General features: G+C 45.2%; 1 protein-coding gene across 1 annotated transcript; it reads left to right on the forward strand.

Moving 5' to 3' along the window:
• Positions 1 to 1,360: 1,360 nt before the first annotated feature.
• On the forward strand, positions 1,361 to 18,128 carry rtn2b (reticulon 2b). Its single transcript, XM_077233007.1, has 7 exons — positions 1,361 to 1,431; positions 3,929 to 4,136; positions 15,350 to 15,488; positions 15,904 to 15,973; positions 16,122 to 16,168; positions 17,127 to 17,185; positions 17,385 to 18,128. The coding sequence occupies exons 1-7, from the start codon at positions 1,419 to 1,421 to the stop codon at positions 17,473 to 17,475; spliced, it is 627 nt and encodes a 208-aa protein (XP_077089122.1). The 5' UTR covers positions 1,361 to 1,418; the 3' UTR covers positions 17,476 to 18,128.
• The last annotated feature ends 2,651 nt before the right edge of the window (positions 18,129 to 20,779 follow it).

Here is a 20,779-nt window from a genome sequence, read left to right on the forward strand (position 1 = left end):
TGAATGGCATATTCAAAAATGAATTTAGGAGACTCTTACAAGGGATGATTCGGACAGATTAGTGGATTATGTTCATTTAAAAATGCATTCATACACATTATTACATAACGTGCTATTTTTATCTTTGTAACTCTTCTTGCGTGTCCATGGAAAGATGCAAATAAAAAATATGTCATGAATAAATGAGTCTGATAGCAGAACGATCATTGGATCAGATGCTGGTAGTACTGAGTCATCTGCTGGGTCAAGTACTGTAACATGAAAAAAAAGGGAGGGATTTTTTAGGATTTTTAACACTTTTAAACAGAAAGCCGTAATGGCACAATGAATGACTAATAAAAATAAACATAATAGTAGTAGTAATAGTAGTAGTAGTAGTAGTATTGATTATTAGGGGTGTAACAATATATCGTGTCACAATATATTGCAATACAAAAATGACTAAATGTATTGCGCATGTGTATGATTCACCCAAAATTAAAATTTCTGTGAGAAATAAATTCAAGTTTAAAGAGTTTCAGTGTCAGTACAACGTTAAACTACAATATATAATGTTGAATATAATGTATAATAATGCAATGGGGGAATATTTGTGGGTCCTGATTATGCCAAATGTCTTATGTTACCAGCAAACCAGTAATCATGAATTCTGGTGTCACATGTACATTGGGTTACCAGCATCAAGTCCAAGCCTATTCATTTCCGACCCCAGTGTAAAACCAAATTTAGCATTTTAATCAACAGCACATTTTTCTTGTTATCTTTTTACCATATGTCTTAGAGTATCGCAATAATACTGTATCGTGAGTTCAGTATTGTGATGTGTATCGAATCGTGACATGAGGTTATCGTTACACCCCTATTGATTATAAAGTAAATGTAATAATTAAATTAATATATATAATTATATAATTATAGTATTTATATTATAATTTATTGAATCATTATCGTAATACTATTATTAATATAAAATTGAATATAATTTAAAATAAATTAATATATAATATTAATATATAAAACTGTACACACACAATTATCAGAATAATCTTAACACAACATTTTCAGTTGGGTGTTAAAAGCCAGCACTTTTGCTAGCATGTGAGAAGAAAAAAAGCACAGGATTCCCTGAACAATCCCTGAGTAATTTGCCCGTATCTAAGGTTATCCATTTCCCATGAGATGAAGACTTGTCTACACGCAGACATATGCTGACGTCTCAGGTTCCTTAAGCTCAGAACCGCCCATGTGGGATCATAGCTGTGTATGTGTGTGTTTGTAAAGATGGAGTGTCCAAGTGGTTGAGATATTATTAGGTCAGACCAACCCTTTCCTGCTGACAACGCTAGGATGGCCAAAAAAAGCCCAGAGGGTTCGTGGAGTTCTGGGAGGAGAGGGGGTTCGGTGTGGAAGCAGCAGAAATGGCCAGCAAAGGTGAGAGTCTTCCGCAAAAACCGAACAGCACTGGGACTGAGGTCTCCTGAGCTATATTGTTTACATGTGTAATGTGCTGGTATGTGAAGAGCAGGTTGTAACTTAGGAAAGTGTGTGTGTGTGTGTGTGTGTGTGTGCGTGTGTTTGTGTGTGGGCGGGGGGATCAGACTGAAGTTGAGTGGCTTACACTAGAGGTATAGTAGCCTAATACTGACTAGTCAGCACATCACACATGACTTCTCAATGGGAATCTGATGGATGGACTGCTTTCAGGAGCGGACTGATGCATGACTCTAGGATTTTGAGGCAGAGGGAGAAAAGGAAGCATTGATGTCTGAAAGAAGGAGGTGAGATCTTCTCTCAGTCTTATTTTGGCAGTGCTGGCATATAAGTCTCCCCGGAGAGATTCAATCTGACCCGGCCATGTTAGGCAGCAATAAAGAGGAGTGAATGCCTCGTGGAAGATTTTTTTAGTAGAGAAGATTTCCGAGGGTTTGGATTGATCTGATAATGGCTCCTTCAGCTTTGCACCAGTGAGCGCCACAGCACAGATTTGCACCTGCGTTTGAAAGATAATCGAAATCAACAGCTGTTGGGGTCTATTGGCTTTACAGCGGAAAGGGCGTGAAAATGCACACTGCCATTAGCTGTTCCACTTGGGTTGTGTCCATGCACTCTCTCTGACACAAGGGCTACTTGTCTGTTTATCTCATATGTTTGTCTCAAAGAGCATTTGCTCTAATTTATTGCAGTTGTACAAAATAATGTGCCAATAAGTGATAGATGTGCTCTTGGACAACTGGACAGTGGACGATTCAGGTTAGTCTGTTCAGATGCAGACAAAATTGTAAGCGTTTATAGACTTGGCGTGTTTGGCACAGCCTGGGGTATATAATGTGATCAAGCTTGGCTGGACAATGACTTGGTTTCATCAAGTGTTTCTGGTGGAGTCGGCCCTGATCACATGTCTGCTTGTCATAATAATCAATAATCAATGCTAAATGAAAAATCTCTGACAGCCTTTTTAAAATTAAAAAACTAAATCTCAGTAAAGTTCTTGACAGCATTAAGGCCACTCCTTTATGTTTCTGTGAACTTTTTAATTCCACTTGTTCTTTTCTGTCCTTTTGTGTTGTTTTCATGTCCTGAAATTCACCACAAAGAAGACTGAGAATGTTTAGTCTTTTCAGAGTATTATAATATTTTGTTTTTGGATACTCAATATGTACTCTACCCCATTACTGGTAAATATCTCATTTTACACAAACAAAGTTGGATACTTTGGTGGCTGAACGACATTATCACTACAATGATAACATGTTGCAATTTCAGTACATTAAATACATCCCGATCACAACTATTTTACTCTCAACAAATGTTGTTTTGACAGTAATACATGACCACTCACTGCTAAAGCTTCCTGCTAGCTGATTAAAAAAAGGTTACAGATGTTTATGTGTTCACATATGGCCCCTATTATTCTCCCCTCTGTCAAACCTAAATTATCATACATTACACATTAGGGAGAAAAAAAGAGAGAACCCTTCTTGACAGAGATGATTCAGCTTTCTATGTATGATGTCACTTCCATTATTTGACATAGGCTGACATTCAAATTAAGGGACATAAGGAAATCCGTGCTTTATTTAACAATTAATCTATAATTTTCCTCACATATATTTGGGGTATAAAATTACAGTTCAAACAAAATGCAAATGTGGATTTTAGTCTTTCATCAAATTAAAAGTCCCACTAATGCTGGGCGTACACCAATGGATTTTCACAGTCTCAAACAAAAGACCGGCAGTCTTTAGGAATCTTCCTGGAGTCTCGGTGCGCTCCCGTCGTCTCGACCGTTAAATGTGAGGTGATAATCTGCAATCGGCGACCCAATTTATGCCAGTCTTTCTCTAGTCTTTCATATCAAACATGTTTGATATTATCGCAAGTCTTTAGTCTGAGACTAAAAACTGTGAACCCAAGTCTTTAGATGTGAGCTGATAATCTTATAAAGTCTTTCTAAATATTTTCAAAGTCTTAAGGTGTACAGAAAGCATAACTGTAAAAAGCCTAGAGTGAAATATAGGCCAATTTGCTTACTCTCTTCTCTGCTAAAATGTCTTAATTCTCCAAAATAATACTAATAATTTGGTTTAAATTTAGAAGAGAAAAGACAGTTTCGAAAACAGAGAATGTCTTTAAAATTGTATCAATCATTCATTCTAAAGTGAATTCACTCAACTAAAGTTTGTGGAATCACTCAAAGTATGGATGAAAATCTGTAATATGATAGTCTATTACTCTATTTTACCACACACAATACCAGACACTGTGCAAACCTGCACATCTGCATCCCTTTTTGGGGCCGACTTCAAAGCAGTACTGCATGATCTTTGCATTTCTCCCTCAGTCGCTTTCCATCTTTCAGCCTGGCTATGCCTCTTTATATGTTTATTTCCCTGACGTTCCACACATTCATTTTTCTTGCCCTCTCTAGTGTTGGATCTGTTATACTGGCGAGATGTGGGGACCACCGGGCTGGTGTTTACTGGTTTGGTTGTGGGTTTGGCTTGTTTGTTCCAGCTCAGTGCCATCACGATCCTGTCCAACCTCGGTTTGGGCATTATGGCCTTCACCCTCCCTGTACGCTTCCTTTACAAAGCTTTGACACTTGTCCGCATCAGCGATGGATCTCATCCCTTCCAGTGAGTATGCTGTAAAACAATAACAGTTTAAACAGCAATAACCTCAAATGTGTATCTGACACTGCTGTTTACTGTAGCTCTTAAGAGTAAATGGAATAGTAACAGAAGTCGGTTCAGAGTAACAGTAACAGAGTTGATTCGTTCTAAAACAGATTCATTAAACAATAAAAAAGTCATTTAATCACTCACTTAAACAATTTGCTCACAAACACTGTTGCTGAATCCCAGTTCTCTTACGTATACTATGCACTATTATGCACTGTTTTTGTGAAGAAGTATTTAATTTGCATATTATGCATGAGAGGCCAGCAATTACCGATGTCACTTTGTAAAGAAACACTAGGCGCCTATAGATTGAACACGTAATAAGCATGCGCATGACGTCACCATTTCAACAAATTTTTGATTTTGAAGTTTACACTGTGGCGTAACAGTATCGTTTTAAAAATCTTGCACTTCAAATCTTGTTTTCAAAGGTTTGTGTTTTCAGGCCCCCCAAAACACTGTTGTCGTGTAAATGAACGACCAAAACGCATTAAAAGTTTTCAGTTCCCTGAGAGGCCTCTCCTATTGCGTAAGTAGCTTACGCTATGGGAAAACTCCTTTTCTCGAGAATACTGAAGTCTTTATGTAAAACGCATTGCAACTGCACAGCTGACAGCAATGAACGAAGGAAGCTCGGTCATTGGCTGTGCTGCGGCAACTTGCTCGAACCAATGACGGGGCGACTCTGAATGCGCGACCAATGAGCGCGCTTCGCGCCCGCGCGCGTCAGAGCCCGTCAAGATGGGCGTGGCCAAGAGCTATTTATTGGGCGCCCCGTCATGAGAGTTCTTTAGATTTAATCTCCTTCAGCGAACACCTTCTTCGCTGGATCCTCTGGATTATTGAAGCCTTCGCCGCCGTCGAAAAGCATACCAGCGGGATTGCTACGAGGACGTCGGCACCTTCAGCCGCCTTCGAACGCCATCCTACTGAGCCATCCGGCGTGCCACACACGCAAGTATCTTTACATCTGTTCGCCCCGCGACACTTGTAAAAGAGCAAATTTCTGAGGCGTTGTTTCAAATGCCTTCCTGCGCGTCGTGCAGAGACCTTCTCCCGGACGGGGATCGTCACATCATCTGCGCTCGCTGCCTGGGCCGGGACCACGCAGAAGCTGCTTTGACCAAGGGCGGATGCCCGGAATGGGATGACCTGGGTCTCTCCGCACTGCGGGCTCGCCCCGCCGCTTTCGCCGTGAGCGAGCCCATCGCCGCCACCCCTCTGTTTGAGCCGCGCAAGAAAAAGCGCCGCTCACAGAGGCTTCCTGAACCTGAGCTCAGTGACGTCACGCCGAGCCAGTCTCCGCGTGCTTCACCGCCGCTCTTGCCTTCCCCACCGCCGGTTCAGTTCACCCAGCCGGACCTACACCCCTCTAGCAGAGCGGTGGGCCTTGTGACTTTCGGCGCGTCCGAGGACGATGGGGGAATAGATGACAGCTTGTCCATCGACGCTGCATCGGACGACTGGCCGGGCTCCACTCTCGACCCCGCCCCGACGACGCTAGCTAGCACGAGCGGGGGCTCCACCATGGATATCGAGTAGGGGTGTAACGATTCATCGATGCATCGATGTATCGATTTATATTCCTATGATCCAACTACATCGATCTGTGCTCGGCAAATTGGCATTCCGTACGACATATATCGATCTAATATCGTTTTAAAAGGTAATCAATCGATTGTATCGATACTAGGAAATAACGTATTAGATTTAAGCATGTCAGACTTTATATGGACGTTTTTTCTTAGCACTTTTAATGATAAAGGCGTTAAACATTACTCGATTTAGTCTGCCTATATGTGACGTCATCGCCACGCGCCAGCAGCGGCGCAAAGTCAAAACATAGCATGGCGGAATACAGAGGAGATGCCGACGAGCGAGAAATCATCAAGCCTCCATTGCGGTCCAGTGTGTGGAAACACTTTGGATTTTGCAAAGACGGCGATGTTTTAAATAAGTCGCTCGCTGTTTGTAGAATATGCAAAGGTCAAGTAAAGTACAAAAGTGTTGTCTTGTTTGTTTATATCCATAATTAATTGATACCTGATTCCCTTACAAGAAACAACAGGAATCTAGGAAACTTTACCTGCACTGTCCAGTATCCAGGTATTTATTTCAGTCACACTGGTTGCATTTTTGGCTAAAAAGTTACTGAATCGATTTCAAGTCACTGAATCGTTTCGGATCGTATCGTTCTAAATGAACCAATATCGTCCTTGAATCGTATCGACAACCACGTATCGTGATACGAATCGAATCGTTGTTAAAACGAATCGTTACACCCCTAATATCGAGATTATCCGTGTCCTCTCTAAGGCCGTGGAAGACCTCGGGCTCGATTGGTCTTCTCCCGAAGAACCAACCCGGAGCCGATTGGATGAGTGGTTTCTGCAGGGGCGCCAGCAGGCCCCTCGGCAAAGGCCTTCTCCCTTCTTCCCGGAAGTTCACGACGAACTCACCAAGTCGTGGAAAGCCCCCCACTCTGCGTGCTTAAAGCCTTCTTTTTCTTCTTCGCTCTCCTCTGTGGACAGCGCGAAGGAAAGAGGCTACGAGGGAACACCGCCCCTCGAGGAGGCCGTGGCCAATCATCTCTGCCCGCCCTCCACCACCGGATGGAAAGCCAAAGCTTCCCACCCCTCGAAGCCCTGCCGCACTACTTCTGCTCTCGCCGGTCGCGCCTACGCCGCCGCCGGCCAAGCTGCATCAGCGCTTCACTCAATGGCGGTACTTCAAGTGTTCCAAGCCAAACTTCTCCGCTCTATGGACGAGTCTGGCCCCGAACCCGAAGCCTTCAGGGACCTACGCAGCGCAACTGATATAGCTCCACGAGCCACGAAGGATATGTCCATACAGCAGTCAATGGGCCAGTCAAAGAGCTCGCTCACCTGCAAACAAACGCCGTTTTTACGGCGACGCACAGAAAACACAAAAAGAGTCTTTTTCTGCCTGTGTCACTAAGGGTTCACATGTCCACAAAGTGTTCATTCCCAGATACTGTCAAAACAGTGCCAAATTCATTCCCAGCTCAGGCTGCGCGCCCCATGAATGTAGATCACGTGCCTACGGTCATGTACGCACCACTACACACAAGCACTGTTCACACAGTTATAAATTCACCCCCAGTAAAAGCGGGAAACATTATAAAAGTGACGAGTGTGCCTACCACTGTTTATGCACCCCCACTTATAAACACTGTCCTTACAGTGTCAAACATAACCCCAGCTCAGGCTGCGAGTTTTACAGACACGGCGCGCGCTGTTGTAATCACACACGCGCCCATTCACTCAGCTGCTCAGCGCGCGCCCGCGCCTCTGAGAGCTACGAGCTCAGGCGATTCGCTGGCCGGGTCCCTATGTCACAGCGGCCCGCCCCTAGCCTGTATTCAGCCCATATCTGTACACGCAGCGGCATGGGAAAACATTCCAGATATGCCGAAATGGGTATTGGATATAGTAAAGCACGGATACTCGCTCCAGTTCGCTTGCAGACCACCACGTTTTACGACTGTGGTCGAGACGAAAGTGAGAAAGGAGTGTTCACATGTTCTACGCACCGAGGTGCGCAAACTAATAGAAAAGGGCGCTGTGGAAACTGTTCCCCCCTCTATGAGCGAGGAAGGTTTTTACAGCCGCTATTTTCTCGTCCCGAAAAAGGATGGCGGTCTCCGCCCCATCCTAGATCTCAGACACCTGAACAAAGCACTAATGATTCGCTCGTTCAGAATGTTAACAACCAAGCATATCCTCGCGCAAGTACGCCCAGGAGATTGGTTTCTCTCAGTGGATCTGAAAGATGCTTACTTTCACATTCCAATAGGGCCTCATCACAGGCCGTTTCTGAGATTCGCTTTCGAGGGACAGTCTTACCAGTACACAGTACTTCCGTTCGGCCTGTCCCTGGCTCCCCGTACATTCATGAAATGTATGGATGCAGCACTTTCCCCCTTGAGACGAAGGGGAGTGCGAATTATCTCGACGACTGGCTGGTCCTAGCACAATCAGAGAGTCAGTTAATAACACACAGATCTTGGATTATCAGCCATTTAGAATGCCTGGATCTAAGGATCAATTTTGCAAAAAGCATACTATCTCCCAGCCAGAGGATTTCTTTCCTGGGAATAGTTCTAGACTCGATGCAAATGACAGCGCGTCTCTCATCACAGCGCGCGCTCACCATCTCACCACCTTGCAACATCATTCAGGGCGGGCGCGCGCGCCCCCGTCAAGCGGTTTCAGAGGATGCTTGGTCTCATGGCCTCAGCATCGCCGTACTCCAGCTAGGATTGTTGCATATGCGCCCTCTCCAACGCTGGCTCAAGAGCCGCGTCCCTACTCACGCGTGGCGTTCGGGCCACCTTTTAATCAGAGCGAACCACGGCTGTATAAAAGCCCTGACGCACTGGAAAGCCGCCGACTGGTACCAGTCAGGCGTGAGTCTGGGTGTGAACACAAGGAGAAAGATGATAACGACAGATGCCTCCAAAATAGGTTGGGGGGCCCTTTACGAGGGCAGGCCTGTCTCCAGCTTTTGGTCAAACCCGGAAAAGCGCCTACACATAAAATGTCTGGAGATGAAAGCGGTCGCTTTGGCTCTCAGAGCCCTGCTTCCACATCTAAAAAACGAACACGTCCTGGTCCGAACGGACAACATGACGGTAGTGTCGTACATAAATCGCCAGGGTGGACTCAGGTCGAGCTTCATGCATTCAATGGCCAGGAGACTCATTTTATGGTCCCAGCACAACTTGCGCTCGCTGAGAGCAGCGCATGTGCCAGGCGCCCTGAACCAGGGGGCAGACATGCTATCTAGAGACAAGATTCTCCCAGGGGAATGGGCTCTCAACCCGCTGACGATTCAGTGGTTATGGAAAACCTTTGGCAAAGCGGAGATCGACCTCTTCGCCTCCAAGGAGAACGCGCACTGCTCTCTTTTCTTCACGAAAAGCACGGACGCACTCGCCCAGAGCTGGCCGAGCCGCCCCTTATATGCTTTTCCCCAGATCGCGATGCTGCCACAGGTCATCAGTCGGGTCAGAGAGGAGCAAAACGCAGTGCTTCTGATAGCCCCACTCTGGAAGAACCAAACATGGTTTCCAGATCTGATGCAAATGCAATCTGCACCACGGCCGATTCCACTGAGGCAAGACCTCCTCAGTCAGGCCAGCGGGATGATATTTCATCCCCGCCCCGATCTGTGGGCCCTTCATGCATGGCCCCTCAACGGGTTCCCAGGAACCTCACGAGCGGAGCACTAAAAACCATCGCTGAGGCGCGGGCGCCCTCCACGAGACGCTTATATGCTCAGAAATGGAAAGTGTTCAGTGACTGGTGTAATGCCAAGGGCCTGAACCCTGAAACATGCGAGATTACGAACGTACTCGCTTTTCTACAAGGGCTTCTGGAGGCGGGCCGCACCCCCTCCACGCTCAAAGTATATGTGGCGGCCATCACAGCGTCACACGACCCTGTAATGGAACGTCCATTGGGAAGAAACGACCTAATTATTCGTTTCCTAAGGGGCGCTAGGAGGTTGAACCCTTCACGCCCCCCCTCAGTGCCGATCTGGGACCTAGCTACTGTCCTAGACGCTCTTAAGGGGCCCCCGTTCGAACCACTCCGAACCGTGCACCTTAAACAGCTCTCGCTTAAGACTGCGCTCTTGCTGGCACTCGCCTCGGTCAAGAGAGTGGGCGACCTGCACGCGCTTTCGACAAGCGCTGCCTGCCTAGAATTCGGACCTAACGACTGCAGGGTCGTCCTTAGACCGAAACACGGGTATATTCCTAAAGTGCTTACCACTCCCTTCAGAGCACAGGTTATCTCCCTAACTGCGCTGTCGTCTCCAGCAGACGAACACGCGCTAATCCACTCTGCCCCGTTAGGGCTCTCAGAGTGTATTTGGAGCGTTCTGCCCTATTCAGACAGACAGAACAACTGTTTGTATGCTTTGGTGGCCGTACGAAAGGTTCCGCCGTTTCAAAGCAGAGAATCTCTCACTGGATAGTTGAGGCTATAGCACTGGCTTATGAAGCTAAGGGACTTCAATGCCCCTGGGGAGTCAAAGCACACTCCACCAGGAGTGTGGCTTCTTCCTGGGCATGGTCGAGCGGGATACCGATCGAGGATATTTGTGCGGCGGCAGGCTGGGCCTCACCGTCCACATTTATCAGGTTCTACAACCTACAGGTCCCGTCATTGCATTCCAATGTACTATCAGCATGATGCTAGTTGAACTACGAGTTCGTATCTAGATTATGTATGTGCTTGTGTCACACTGAGCGCCTTCTAGCCGCTCTGTATTTTTTCCCATATAAAGCTCGCCTCTGCCGGCTAGTTGGATGATAACTTTGCTTTTCAGCTCAGGCACCTGCCTCTGGCTATCAAAGGCGAAGTTCAGCATGCACGGCGTTTTGCATGGTGTTCCCATAGCGTAAGCTACTTACGCAATAGGAGAGACCTCTCGAAAGGGAACGACTCGGTTACTAACGTAACCTCGGTTCCCTGAGAGGAGGGAACGAGTATTGCGTAAGCTGCCGTGCTTGTGCTTGGTTAGTTCGCTTCAGTCGTTTTAACCTAAAGAACTCTCATGAGGGGGCGCCCAATAAATAGCTCTTGGCCACGCCCATCTTGACGGGCTCTGACGCGCGCGGGTGCGAAGTGCGCTCATTGGTTGCGCATTCAGAGTTGTCCCGTCATTGGTTCGAGCAAGTTGCCGCAGCACAGCCAATGACCGAGTTTCCTTCGTTCATTGCTGTCAGCTGTGCAGCTGCAATGCGTTTTACATAAAGACTTCAGTATTCTCGAGAAAAGGAGTTCCCTTTCGTTGTCACTCCGAGTTACGTCGGATGACGACGAATGGGGTTTCGCTTAGAACACCTATCGACTTCGAGTATTACAAAACGAGCCAATGGCAAAGAAATGCCATGGGTCTGCGGAATTTGCATAGCGTATCTCCGCCTTACCTCGTGGGTATAAAAGGAGGACGCCGGCAACAGGCAGATATGTTTTCGCTTCGGAGCCAAGAGTATTTCTTCACTCCACAGACATCTCTGACTTCGCTCTACGAGACGAGCTTCTCTCTCCGGTGTTGGTGTGACGGCGATCTGCAGCGAGCTCACAGTGCCTGCTGATCTGTGCAGTAATCTGCCAGTGTGTGTGTGTCTCCCTGTGCGCTTCAACATCGCGGAGTTTTTTTCTCTCCTCTCATAAAAGAGCTTGCACGCGGCATGTCTTTTTAAAGACGGCTCGCCCGTGCATTTCTGGTTGCAGCGGACTGGTATCGGACTCTGATCGGCACGAGCGCTGTCTAGTGTGTTTGATCATGCTTGAACAGCGCTCGTGGGTGACTCATGTTCTGGCAAGGGAACGTGATCATCGCGTCATATATAGGTCGAGACTCGGTGAACTCGCAAGAGTGAGAGTCCCCTCATCCACCCCCCGATCTTCGGCTGGTGGCCAGGGTGACCTGAGGGTTACGGTCTGGAACAAGGCGCCGACTACGTGTCCGTGACCCCAGCCCCCCTCTTCAATGACGGTGCCCGCTAGTGAACTGCTGATTTCCGCGAGTCTACCCTCTGGTGGCCCGCGTGTTTCAGTTGAAGCTACAGAGGAAGATGCCATGTCTGTTGCAGCATCACTAGGTGGGCTTGAGTCTTCTGGAAATGAGGGCTCGTCACAGCTGCCACCTTCCGGTGTGCATACGGCTGTGCCTGAGTCTGATCCGGAGATGACGGCCATGCTTTCCTGGGACGATTGGTTTTGGGTAAGGCCGCCGACCCTCGTCCGTGGCAAACCCCAATAACTCTCTTCCCGGACGTGCATGATGAGATCTCGAAGTCCTAGAAGACCCCCTTGTCTTCTCAGGACCGCTCGCTGATCTCATCCGCCTTTCCTCCCCTCGATGGGGCCGCTGCCCTTGGGTACACTGGGGTTCCCCCGGCTGAACGCTCTGTTGCGATGCTATGTGTCCTCAGAGTGCTTCTTCTCGGCGCAATCCTAAGCACCCGCCCGTGGCCTGTAGTTTTTCGTCTACGCTTGTGGCTAAATCCTGTAGTGCCACGGGACTGGCAGCCGCCTCTCTGCATGCCATGGCTGACCCAGATGCTCATGGACCTGCACGAGGGCGGGACTGACCCAGGGCTCTTCACTGAGCTGCGCGCCGTCACTGACCTTGCTCTCCGAGCGACGAAAGTGGCCGTACGCTCCCTGGGTCAGGTGATGCTCACCATTCTGTGGCTGAACCTGTCTGATGTGCTGGATGTCGCACGGACCCGTCTGTCCGACATTCCCATATCCCAGGTCGGCCTCTCCGGCGGTGCGGTTGAGGGCTTGACCAACAGCTCTCAGCCGCTCATGAGCAGACTGACGTTGATTCTGTCCCGACGGCCCCGCCGTCCGCCCAGGTCCCTCGGTCTGCCCACCGCCGAAGGCGCCCCCCCGCGGCTCCCACCCCGCCCGTTCACCCGGGCCGGCTCTGGGGGCCGCGGGCGGACGCCACAGCCCCTCTCCAGCCCCGCTCCCCGCTACACGCCGGGTTAAGCGGCGCTCCTGAGACGGGCTCCTTGGGGATGGAGCTGACTGAGGTTGACTCTGTCCCGACGGCCCCGCCGTCCGCTCAGGTCCCTCGGTCTGCCCACCGCCGTGGGCGCTCCCCCGCGGCTCCCACCCCGCCCGCTCAGCCGGGCCGGCTCTGGAGGCCGCGGTCGGACGCCAAAATAGTCCTCTCCAGCCCCGCCCCCCGCTACACGCCGGGTTAAGCGGCGCTCTTGGGATGGGCTCCTCAGAGATGGGACTCAGTTCTTTCCAGGAGCTGGTAGCAGGACCACTCCTTTCCCCGGGTGAGGGCCGGGGAAGAATCCTTATTCTCCAAAGAACTGACTCTCCCGTCTCTGAGCACAGAGAGTTCGGACGACACAGAGCGCCGCCCACATGCCGTGCTCTCCTCGTCCCCCTCTGTCCCGGAGGTGGTTGACACGGCGTGCCGTCCACGACCGCTTCGCCCCTGTCCCCCTCTGTCGCCAGACCCTTGACAGAGCAGGCCCCTGTGGAACGCTGGTCCTTCCCTGGCCTCCTCTGTCAGGGTGCGGTTTTGACCTTGCCCCCACACCGGGCCGCTATGCCTTCCACGTCTGGGCCGGTCATTCCGCTTCGCTGCACCACCGGAGGGACGTCTGTGGTTCTCGACGCCGCTGGCACAGTTGGGAGCCTGCCTAGAGCTTCCCTTCTGTTCCGCGCGAACCATCGGCTCGGCTATGCGATTCAGTTCGCACGGTCTAGAGAGGTCTCTTGGGCTCTAGTGCATGGCGCCTCGCTAACAGACATCGGCAGAGCTGCAGGCTGGGCGACACCTAACACATTCGCCAGATTCTTTAATCTCCGAGTGGAGCCAGTGTCCTCTCGTGTACTCGCTTCAACCAGCTAGTACCGGACCCGCTCAGGTGTCTTCGCTTGCTCGCCATTCCACTCCACGGACTGGATACGTGCGATATTCTCCTCAGGTGAGCTTCCCCGGAAGCCCTGAGCTCCTCCAGCACTCCTGACGTCGGCGCCAGTGTCTATTGCCTGCGTGTCGGCTAGGTGCCTCCCGTGTGCATGGTCCCTCCTCTGAGTGACCCCCACATGTGTATTTCCACTGTAAGCCTCTTTGAGCATGTGTCTTTCCCTTGGCAAGCCACCTTGCCACCCCTGGGGTTGAAATATTCCACCTGCGGCTGGACACCCCAGTGTTCTCCATATGTCTCCTTCGGGTCATATGTGTATTCTCTAAGTCCCCCCCCTCTGGGTTGGCAGTAATTGCATATTTCCCCTAAACTTTGGGATATGCTCCCCAGTGTACCTTGGTATTCCTGTGCTAAATAGGAGTCCTTCGTCCGTGCCAGTCTCACGACAGGGATCTCAGATTTACGCAGGGCACTGGAAGACAGCTGATAAGGTGGCGTGATTAGACTGGTAACCCCATTCGTCGTCATCCGACGTAACTCGGAGTGACAACGAAAGGGAACGTCTCGGTTACGTATGTAACCCTCGTTCCCTGAGTAGGGAACGGAGACGTTACGTCTTCCTGCCACTTTCCGCTGTACCGCGGGGATCGCCTGAGCTCAGTCTTGGCTCCTCAGCGAAGAAACATATCTGCCTGTTGCCGGCGTCCTCCTTTTATACCCACGAGGTAAGGCGGAGATACGCTATGCAAATTCCGCAGACCCATGGCATTTCTTTGCCATTGGCTCGTTTTGTAATACTCGAAGTCGATAGGTGTTCTAAGCGAAACCCCATTCGTCGTCATCCGACGTAACGTCTCCGTTCCCTACTCAGGGAACGAGGGTTACATACGTAACCGAGACGTTTTCCCATAGCTTAAGCTACTTACGCAATACTCGTTCCCTCCTCTCAGGGAACCGAGGTTACGTTAGTAACCGAGTCGTTTTTCTTTAAAAACCGGGGTGTGTAAATAGCCCCTGATTATAATTTCAAATTCTATTTAGGATGGATATAGTAGGCTACCTATTTAAATGCAAAATTGAATTATGCATTTGACAACAAAACAAGTGACAGCTTTTTGAATCATTCACTCAAATAATTTGTTAAAAAACACTGATTCATTGAGGAATGAAACTGTACTCTGCAACACCTACTGTGTGTAGCTTGAAGATGCATAGCAGTATTTTATGGAGAGATTTATTAAATTGTTTGCTAATAGTTTTTTTTGCAGGGTTCCGGGGATTCAGCTTTGAATTTGTTTGAAAGTATTTTCATTGATGAAGGGAGAATACACAGCATAATTGCTAATATTGTTGTCTTAAATTTAAACTACTCAATATTAACATCTTTAGTACATTAGAATATAAACCTTTTTATTGAACTGTATAAAATAACATCGAAATAGTGGTGTGCTATGGAAAGAACACTCTTATTGTTCATGTGATATTGCTTATAAAATTACAGACAACAACCCCAGTCTGCCCTATTTGCAAACTGTTTTGAATGGACGAGTTCACTCTGATACAGTCCATACCAAGTTGTTCATGGGTTAAAATGTTCATTCTTGAGATGCATAACAGTTGAGCAGATTTCCCACAGATTTCCCACTTGACAGAGGGAAAAGCAACTCGAATAAGTTGGGATTAATGCATGTAATCTTTCTCAGCTGGTCCACTTTTCTTTATTAAAAAGGTCATATTTGGATGAGGACCGCACGCTGACAGATGAGGACACAGTCCGCATGGCGGAACAAATCGTTCTGCTGATTGCTACGGCTGTCACCGAGATAAAGAGGCTGTTCTTCATCGATAGCATCATGGACTCAGTGAAGGTCTCGCAAACATCTTAAATATCTCACCTCAGCTAAGCGGTTTTTACGCTTTTAATGCAATTTATGACCTACTGTCACTACATTAGGGGACTTACGTAATTAGTCCTGATATTAAATATTACCATGCACTTTCATTCCCAAAGACAAAGGTGCTGGGAGAATAAGCATGAGAAAGTGAAGAAATTCATATTTGTAAAAAAGCTGAACTTTATTATTATAAGAACAAAAGGTTCCTGTAGCTCCCCAGGTTCAGCAAGGGAACATATATCAAATATATACTGTAGACCAATGAAGGACATTGCACTGTTAATCTCTTCAGATAAAAGCATCTTGCAAATGAATTAATGTAAGTCTAAAGTATAACCATTCAAAATGAAATTTAATGCTTTTATCTGAATTTTATTTGTTTGTGTAGTTTGTTGTGTTCCTGTATTTGTTGACATATGTCGGGGTCCAAGCTAATGGTCTCACGCTGGTGATGACCGGTAAGCATATCCTGCTGAAATTTGTAATGTAAAGCAAATCATAACTGAAACTATTTTTTTGAACTAATATTAGTCACCAAAACGCTGAATTCTAAACAACTGTGTTGATGTTACATGGCATTAATGTAATCCTTTCACTTCTGAACAGGTGTGATATGTGCCTTCTCTCTGCCACTGTTATACAGACTTCAACAGGTAAGTACTGTACATCAGTTGGATTTTATACATTTTATACATTCAAAGTCTTTTGAAAAAACCTTAATATGCTTACACTCAAAATAAAGGCTGTTTGTGGCATCGATGGTTCCATGAAGAAGCTTTAACATCCATAGAAAGTTTCCATTCCACAAAAAGTTCTTTAGATTTTTAAAATGTTCTTCACACCAATGGCCCGTTCACACCAAGGACGATAACTATAAAGATATAGTTCTAAAAATCATTCTCAATATTAAAGAATAGCAGAGTTCACGCCACAGCTATAATGATAATGGCACTGAGAAACAATATCGTTGGAATCACTTTCAGAACGATTTTATTCAACTAATGAACAATAAAATCATTGACAGCCAATCAGATTCCACCCTAATAACGAGCTCGAGCATTAAAGTGACAGACAAGTAGGGTACGCGCTTAGAATAAAAATAAATATATTGTCCATTAGTGTGGACGTTAATATACACTTCAAAAATTACATGATTAATAAGTTATAACAATATATGCTTTTACATTGCATAACTATGAAAATAAATTTTCAACATTTTCTTTTGACAAGTTATAAGATTTAACTTTTTTAAGTCAGTTTAATGCAATTGAAATGACTTAAACATCTAAGTTGACTGTACTTAAAACTTTAAGGCAGCAACTTCTTTTTACATCAATATATAAGAACTGTTCACCGAAAGGTTTTTCGGAGAACCCAAATTGCTATGGCATCGCTGCAAAAACACCATTTTGGAACCCTTATTTTTAAGAGTGTAGGTAAAAAAAAGGAGAAACCATGTGTTAGGTAACAGAAGGAATTTACCACCCTCCACCCTTATTTTCCTAACCAGAAATGCACTTTTTATTAGATCTCACTAATTTATGCACATTGTTTCACACATCATTTGCTATTTCAAACTTGAAACTTAATTTTTATTTTCATTTTTAACAGGGGAGGATTGACAAGATTGTTAAGGCAATCAAAAAACTTGTGGATAAAATCACCGAAATGTAAGTAAGAAGAAAAACAAATCAAGCAACTTTTACATCATTCCAAACATTTAATTTCTCTTTGCAAAGAAACAAATGATGCTCAAAACACATTCAATATGACTTTAATGAACTATTCAACAGTAATAACGTAATTAACTTTATTTTCTTGAATTTATCATGTTCTCTGTGCCAATTCTTTTACACGTTTCTTTTCTAGAGTTGATCTTGTGGTTTCCCTGGCCAAACCTTCACCAGCCCAAGGACCTTCCCCTACCCCCACACCAAAAAATAAGCAGAAGACTAAATGAAGAGGAGGGAGAGAGTAATGTGGAGTACACTGAACAAAGAAAGTCTTACGTTGCACCTGCAGCCCTGCATGTTAGGCAGGGTCGGGGTTTGGGGGTTATGAACATGCGCTATGTTTTACAGTACTTTTCTTACGGTGCTAGAAGATCCTTCACCAGGTCTTCTCAAGAATTAAGCAAAAAGCTTCTTCAAGAAGCACACGTCAGTCAAGAGAAGTCTAGATGTACACCTATTGTATTCATTTAATTCATTCATACTGTCTTTGATAACTAGTAACTGTATAAAGCTGTGTAATATTTATAATTCTTGGTTCATTTTAGCCTGACAAGGCTTTTCTCCTGATTTTCATAGAAAGAGCTGAACCTAGTGACAGTATGCTTTTCTCCACTAGAGGGTACAATGTGACCACGCAATCACAGCAGTTCTCGGTCAGAACAGCTTGTTACATAAATTATGTCATGTAATTTTTTTAAAACATTTTTAGGGTTACAATGCACACTGGGATTGTTCTCATAATTTGGTTTTTAATAGGCTAATTAATACCGAATGTTACATGGCAACTCAAAACTAATTTATAAGTCACTATGAAACAAGTTGTTTTGCTTCCCTGTCTTTGTACAACACGACCCCCAGTAAACATGTGTTTTCAATGTTATTTGCACTTTTTTGCATCTGACAACATACAAAACATCTCATCATATATTTCGACCTTGCACTGGAATAAGCAGCTGTTGAGGATGCAGCGGATTTGAGATGACTACGGAGAGTCCAAAGGAACAGCGATTTCAAAACATTCAATTATATACTCGTTGCAGATGACAGTCTGATGCTGAACAGAAACAAATATAGGATGTCTTTAGATGTTCAAATACTTCCATGCTAGGATTTCCATAAACAAAATCAGGTTATTGTCTTAACAGACTTTTAAGAAATATCTCTAGCCTAGCCTACAATCCGTAAATGACAACATTTCGCACACTACGAGAAGACGACACTCAATGTTAGGAAGCATACCAAACACTCATCTGTCGAGAACAATTGCACATTTTGTATTCATTTCCGTTTTACCTACTTCAGAGTTCAGACTGACTTAACTTTAAATTGCCCCTGTGTGTCATTTTTAGTTAAGTGGTAGCAGTGGGAAATTATGAGGATATGAAGAAAATTGACATTAAGACGTTATTCACTTTATTAAGCTTTTCTAAATAGCGCTATGTAATTAAATGCCATGTCTGACTGAATGATGGCTGAATTGTCTGAATCTACTGACTCAATTTATAAGGACTATAAGTATTTTTTTGATAGGCTTTAAAGTTTTGTACTTTTACTTTGATTAGTAGGCTACTTGACCTGTTGATATTTACTGGTGCCGTCACACTAGAGATGTATTCTATTTTTAGCAACAACTTTTTGTGTTTAAAAAAATAAATATCAAATATTGCTTATTTCAGATGAAAATATTTACACACACACACACACACACACACACACACACACACACACACACACACACACACACACACACACACACACACACACACACACACACACACACACACACACACACACACACACTTTTTAAATTTTTTACGCACAGAAAAAGTTACAACAAATAATTGTTTCGTCTCTTAATTTTCAATAAATAGCTGGAAATTATTGCTCCATGACAGATTCACAAACATCCTTTTACTGAAAAAAATGAAATATGATGAAATGATTAATTACAAAAACTTTTCATCTGCAGCTAGATAACCTGGTGACATGTAAATAAGCAGTTTTCATAACAGTAATGTTCATTGTTCTATAAAAGCACATGCATATCAACAAACATACAATGTACTGACAACGCAGAGCACCCACAAAACTTTTTCACATTACCAAGTCATTCTTATTGTAGAGCCATGTGTCAGTCTTTTTACATTTTTGCACTTCTTCTAACCTTTTGGCTTAGATGAGTGATGTATAATAAATGGAACTACAGGGAAAACACAAAATCATGCCCCCAATAATATTGATTTCCATTCACTCACAGGGTCCAATTCTTCACAACCCCCCTGATCATAAAGCAAAGTAATAAGAAAGATAATAAGCTGTAATTTTGTCCGTTTTGACATCCTCACAGATGATTCTGCCAACACGTTTTGGGATTGTGGTTGTATAAAAGCGGCAAAGGGAAATACTATCTCGAGTACGTCAGCAGGACTGAGCTCGACTTCTCGCACTTGAGCAGAAACATCTGCAATGAAATGAAATAAATAACTAAAGAGAAAATATCCCAAAATGCCTTAAAGTGACATCAAATGAGCAATCAAATTGACCATGCAATTCATCAGTAGCCATCAGACACAAGCAACACAAGATTCCAGCTGCATCAGACACGGATACATGCACCTTGAGCCAATTAAAGAATACAAAGTTGTGTAGTCATATTCTCAACTGATAGAACATGATCCCAAAGGATTTGCCCAGTGGCATTATGGGAAAAAAGCAGAAGTAGTGCACTACAGTTGAGTGCAGGTCATTCTCACTAGTCGTACATGAGGCTGTCTGGCAAAGACGCGGTAATTGAGTTTTAGAAAGTGCTTTCATAGCAAGAACTGCGTAATGGAGAGATCATTGCAAGGTGAGTCACAGAAATCTCTCTTTATAGGTCAGAAAAGTCAGAATTGGACACATTTTTACCACAGTGGCTGGAATGAAGTGAATGACATAAATTTACTAATTCATTTCATAAAAAGAACAATCATTCATGCTGGTTTAATATTATTGATTGTCTAAATGGATCCTCGCTATAAATGTCTGTTCATTGATCATACACTCCAATGTTTTTTTTTCTCTCTGTATTGATGTGCACTCTCTGCTGAGAGCTCTTGTACATTTACCCCGTCTCACTTAGACACACACGTAAAATACAAATAGAGGTTTTCATAAAGTTCACAAACTACTGACCCTTTTTGACTTGTAATTTTATAGCGAGCCATTTCAATTAAGAGTTAAACTCTTTCTCTCAGTCTTTTTTTGCCTTTGTTAAAGCCACTTGAATGATCTCATTCACTGAGGCGAAATGCCACAATGGCCCCAGATAATCAGAATCCTTTTGTTCCTAAGAGAGGGAAATTATTCAAGGAAACTTCTGCGAGTGAGTCTGGATGGGTTGTGTATCTGGACAAGAGGAAGAGGTCGGGAGAAGGGAAGCACAGGAATACAACCAACATGGGTTGGTTATGTTCACTAATGTTTTAATCATACTGCGGCTGTATGGGGCAGCTGTTTTATCTTTCATTTTTATCATTCAGAGTGTCTATC

Source organism: Siphateles boraxobius, unplaced genomic scaffold (genome assembly GCF_051911475.1).
Source record: "Siphateles boraxobius isolate OS27281-9 unplaced genomic scaffold, OSU_SipBor_1 18, whole genome shotgun sequence".
Lineage (NCBI taxonomy): Eukaryota > Metazoa > Chordata > Actinopteri > Cypriniformes > Leuciscidae > Siphateles > Siphateles boraxobius.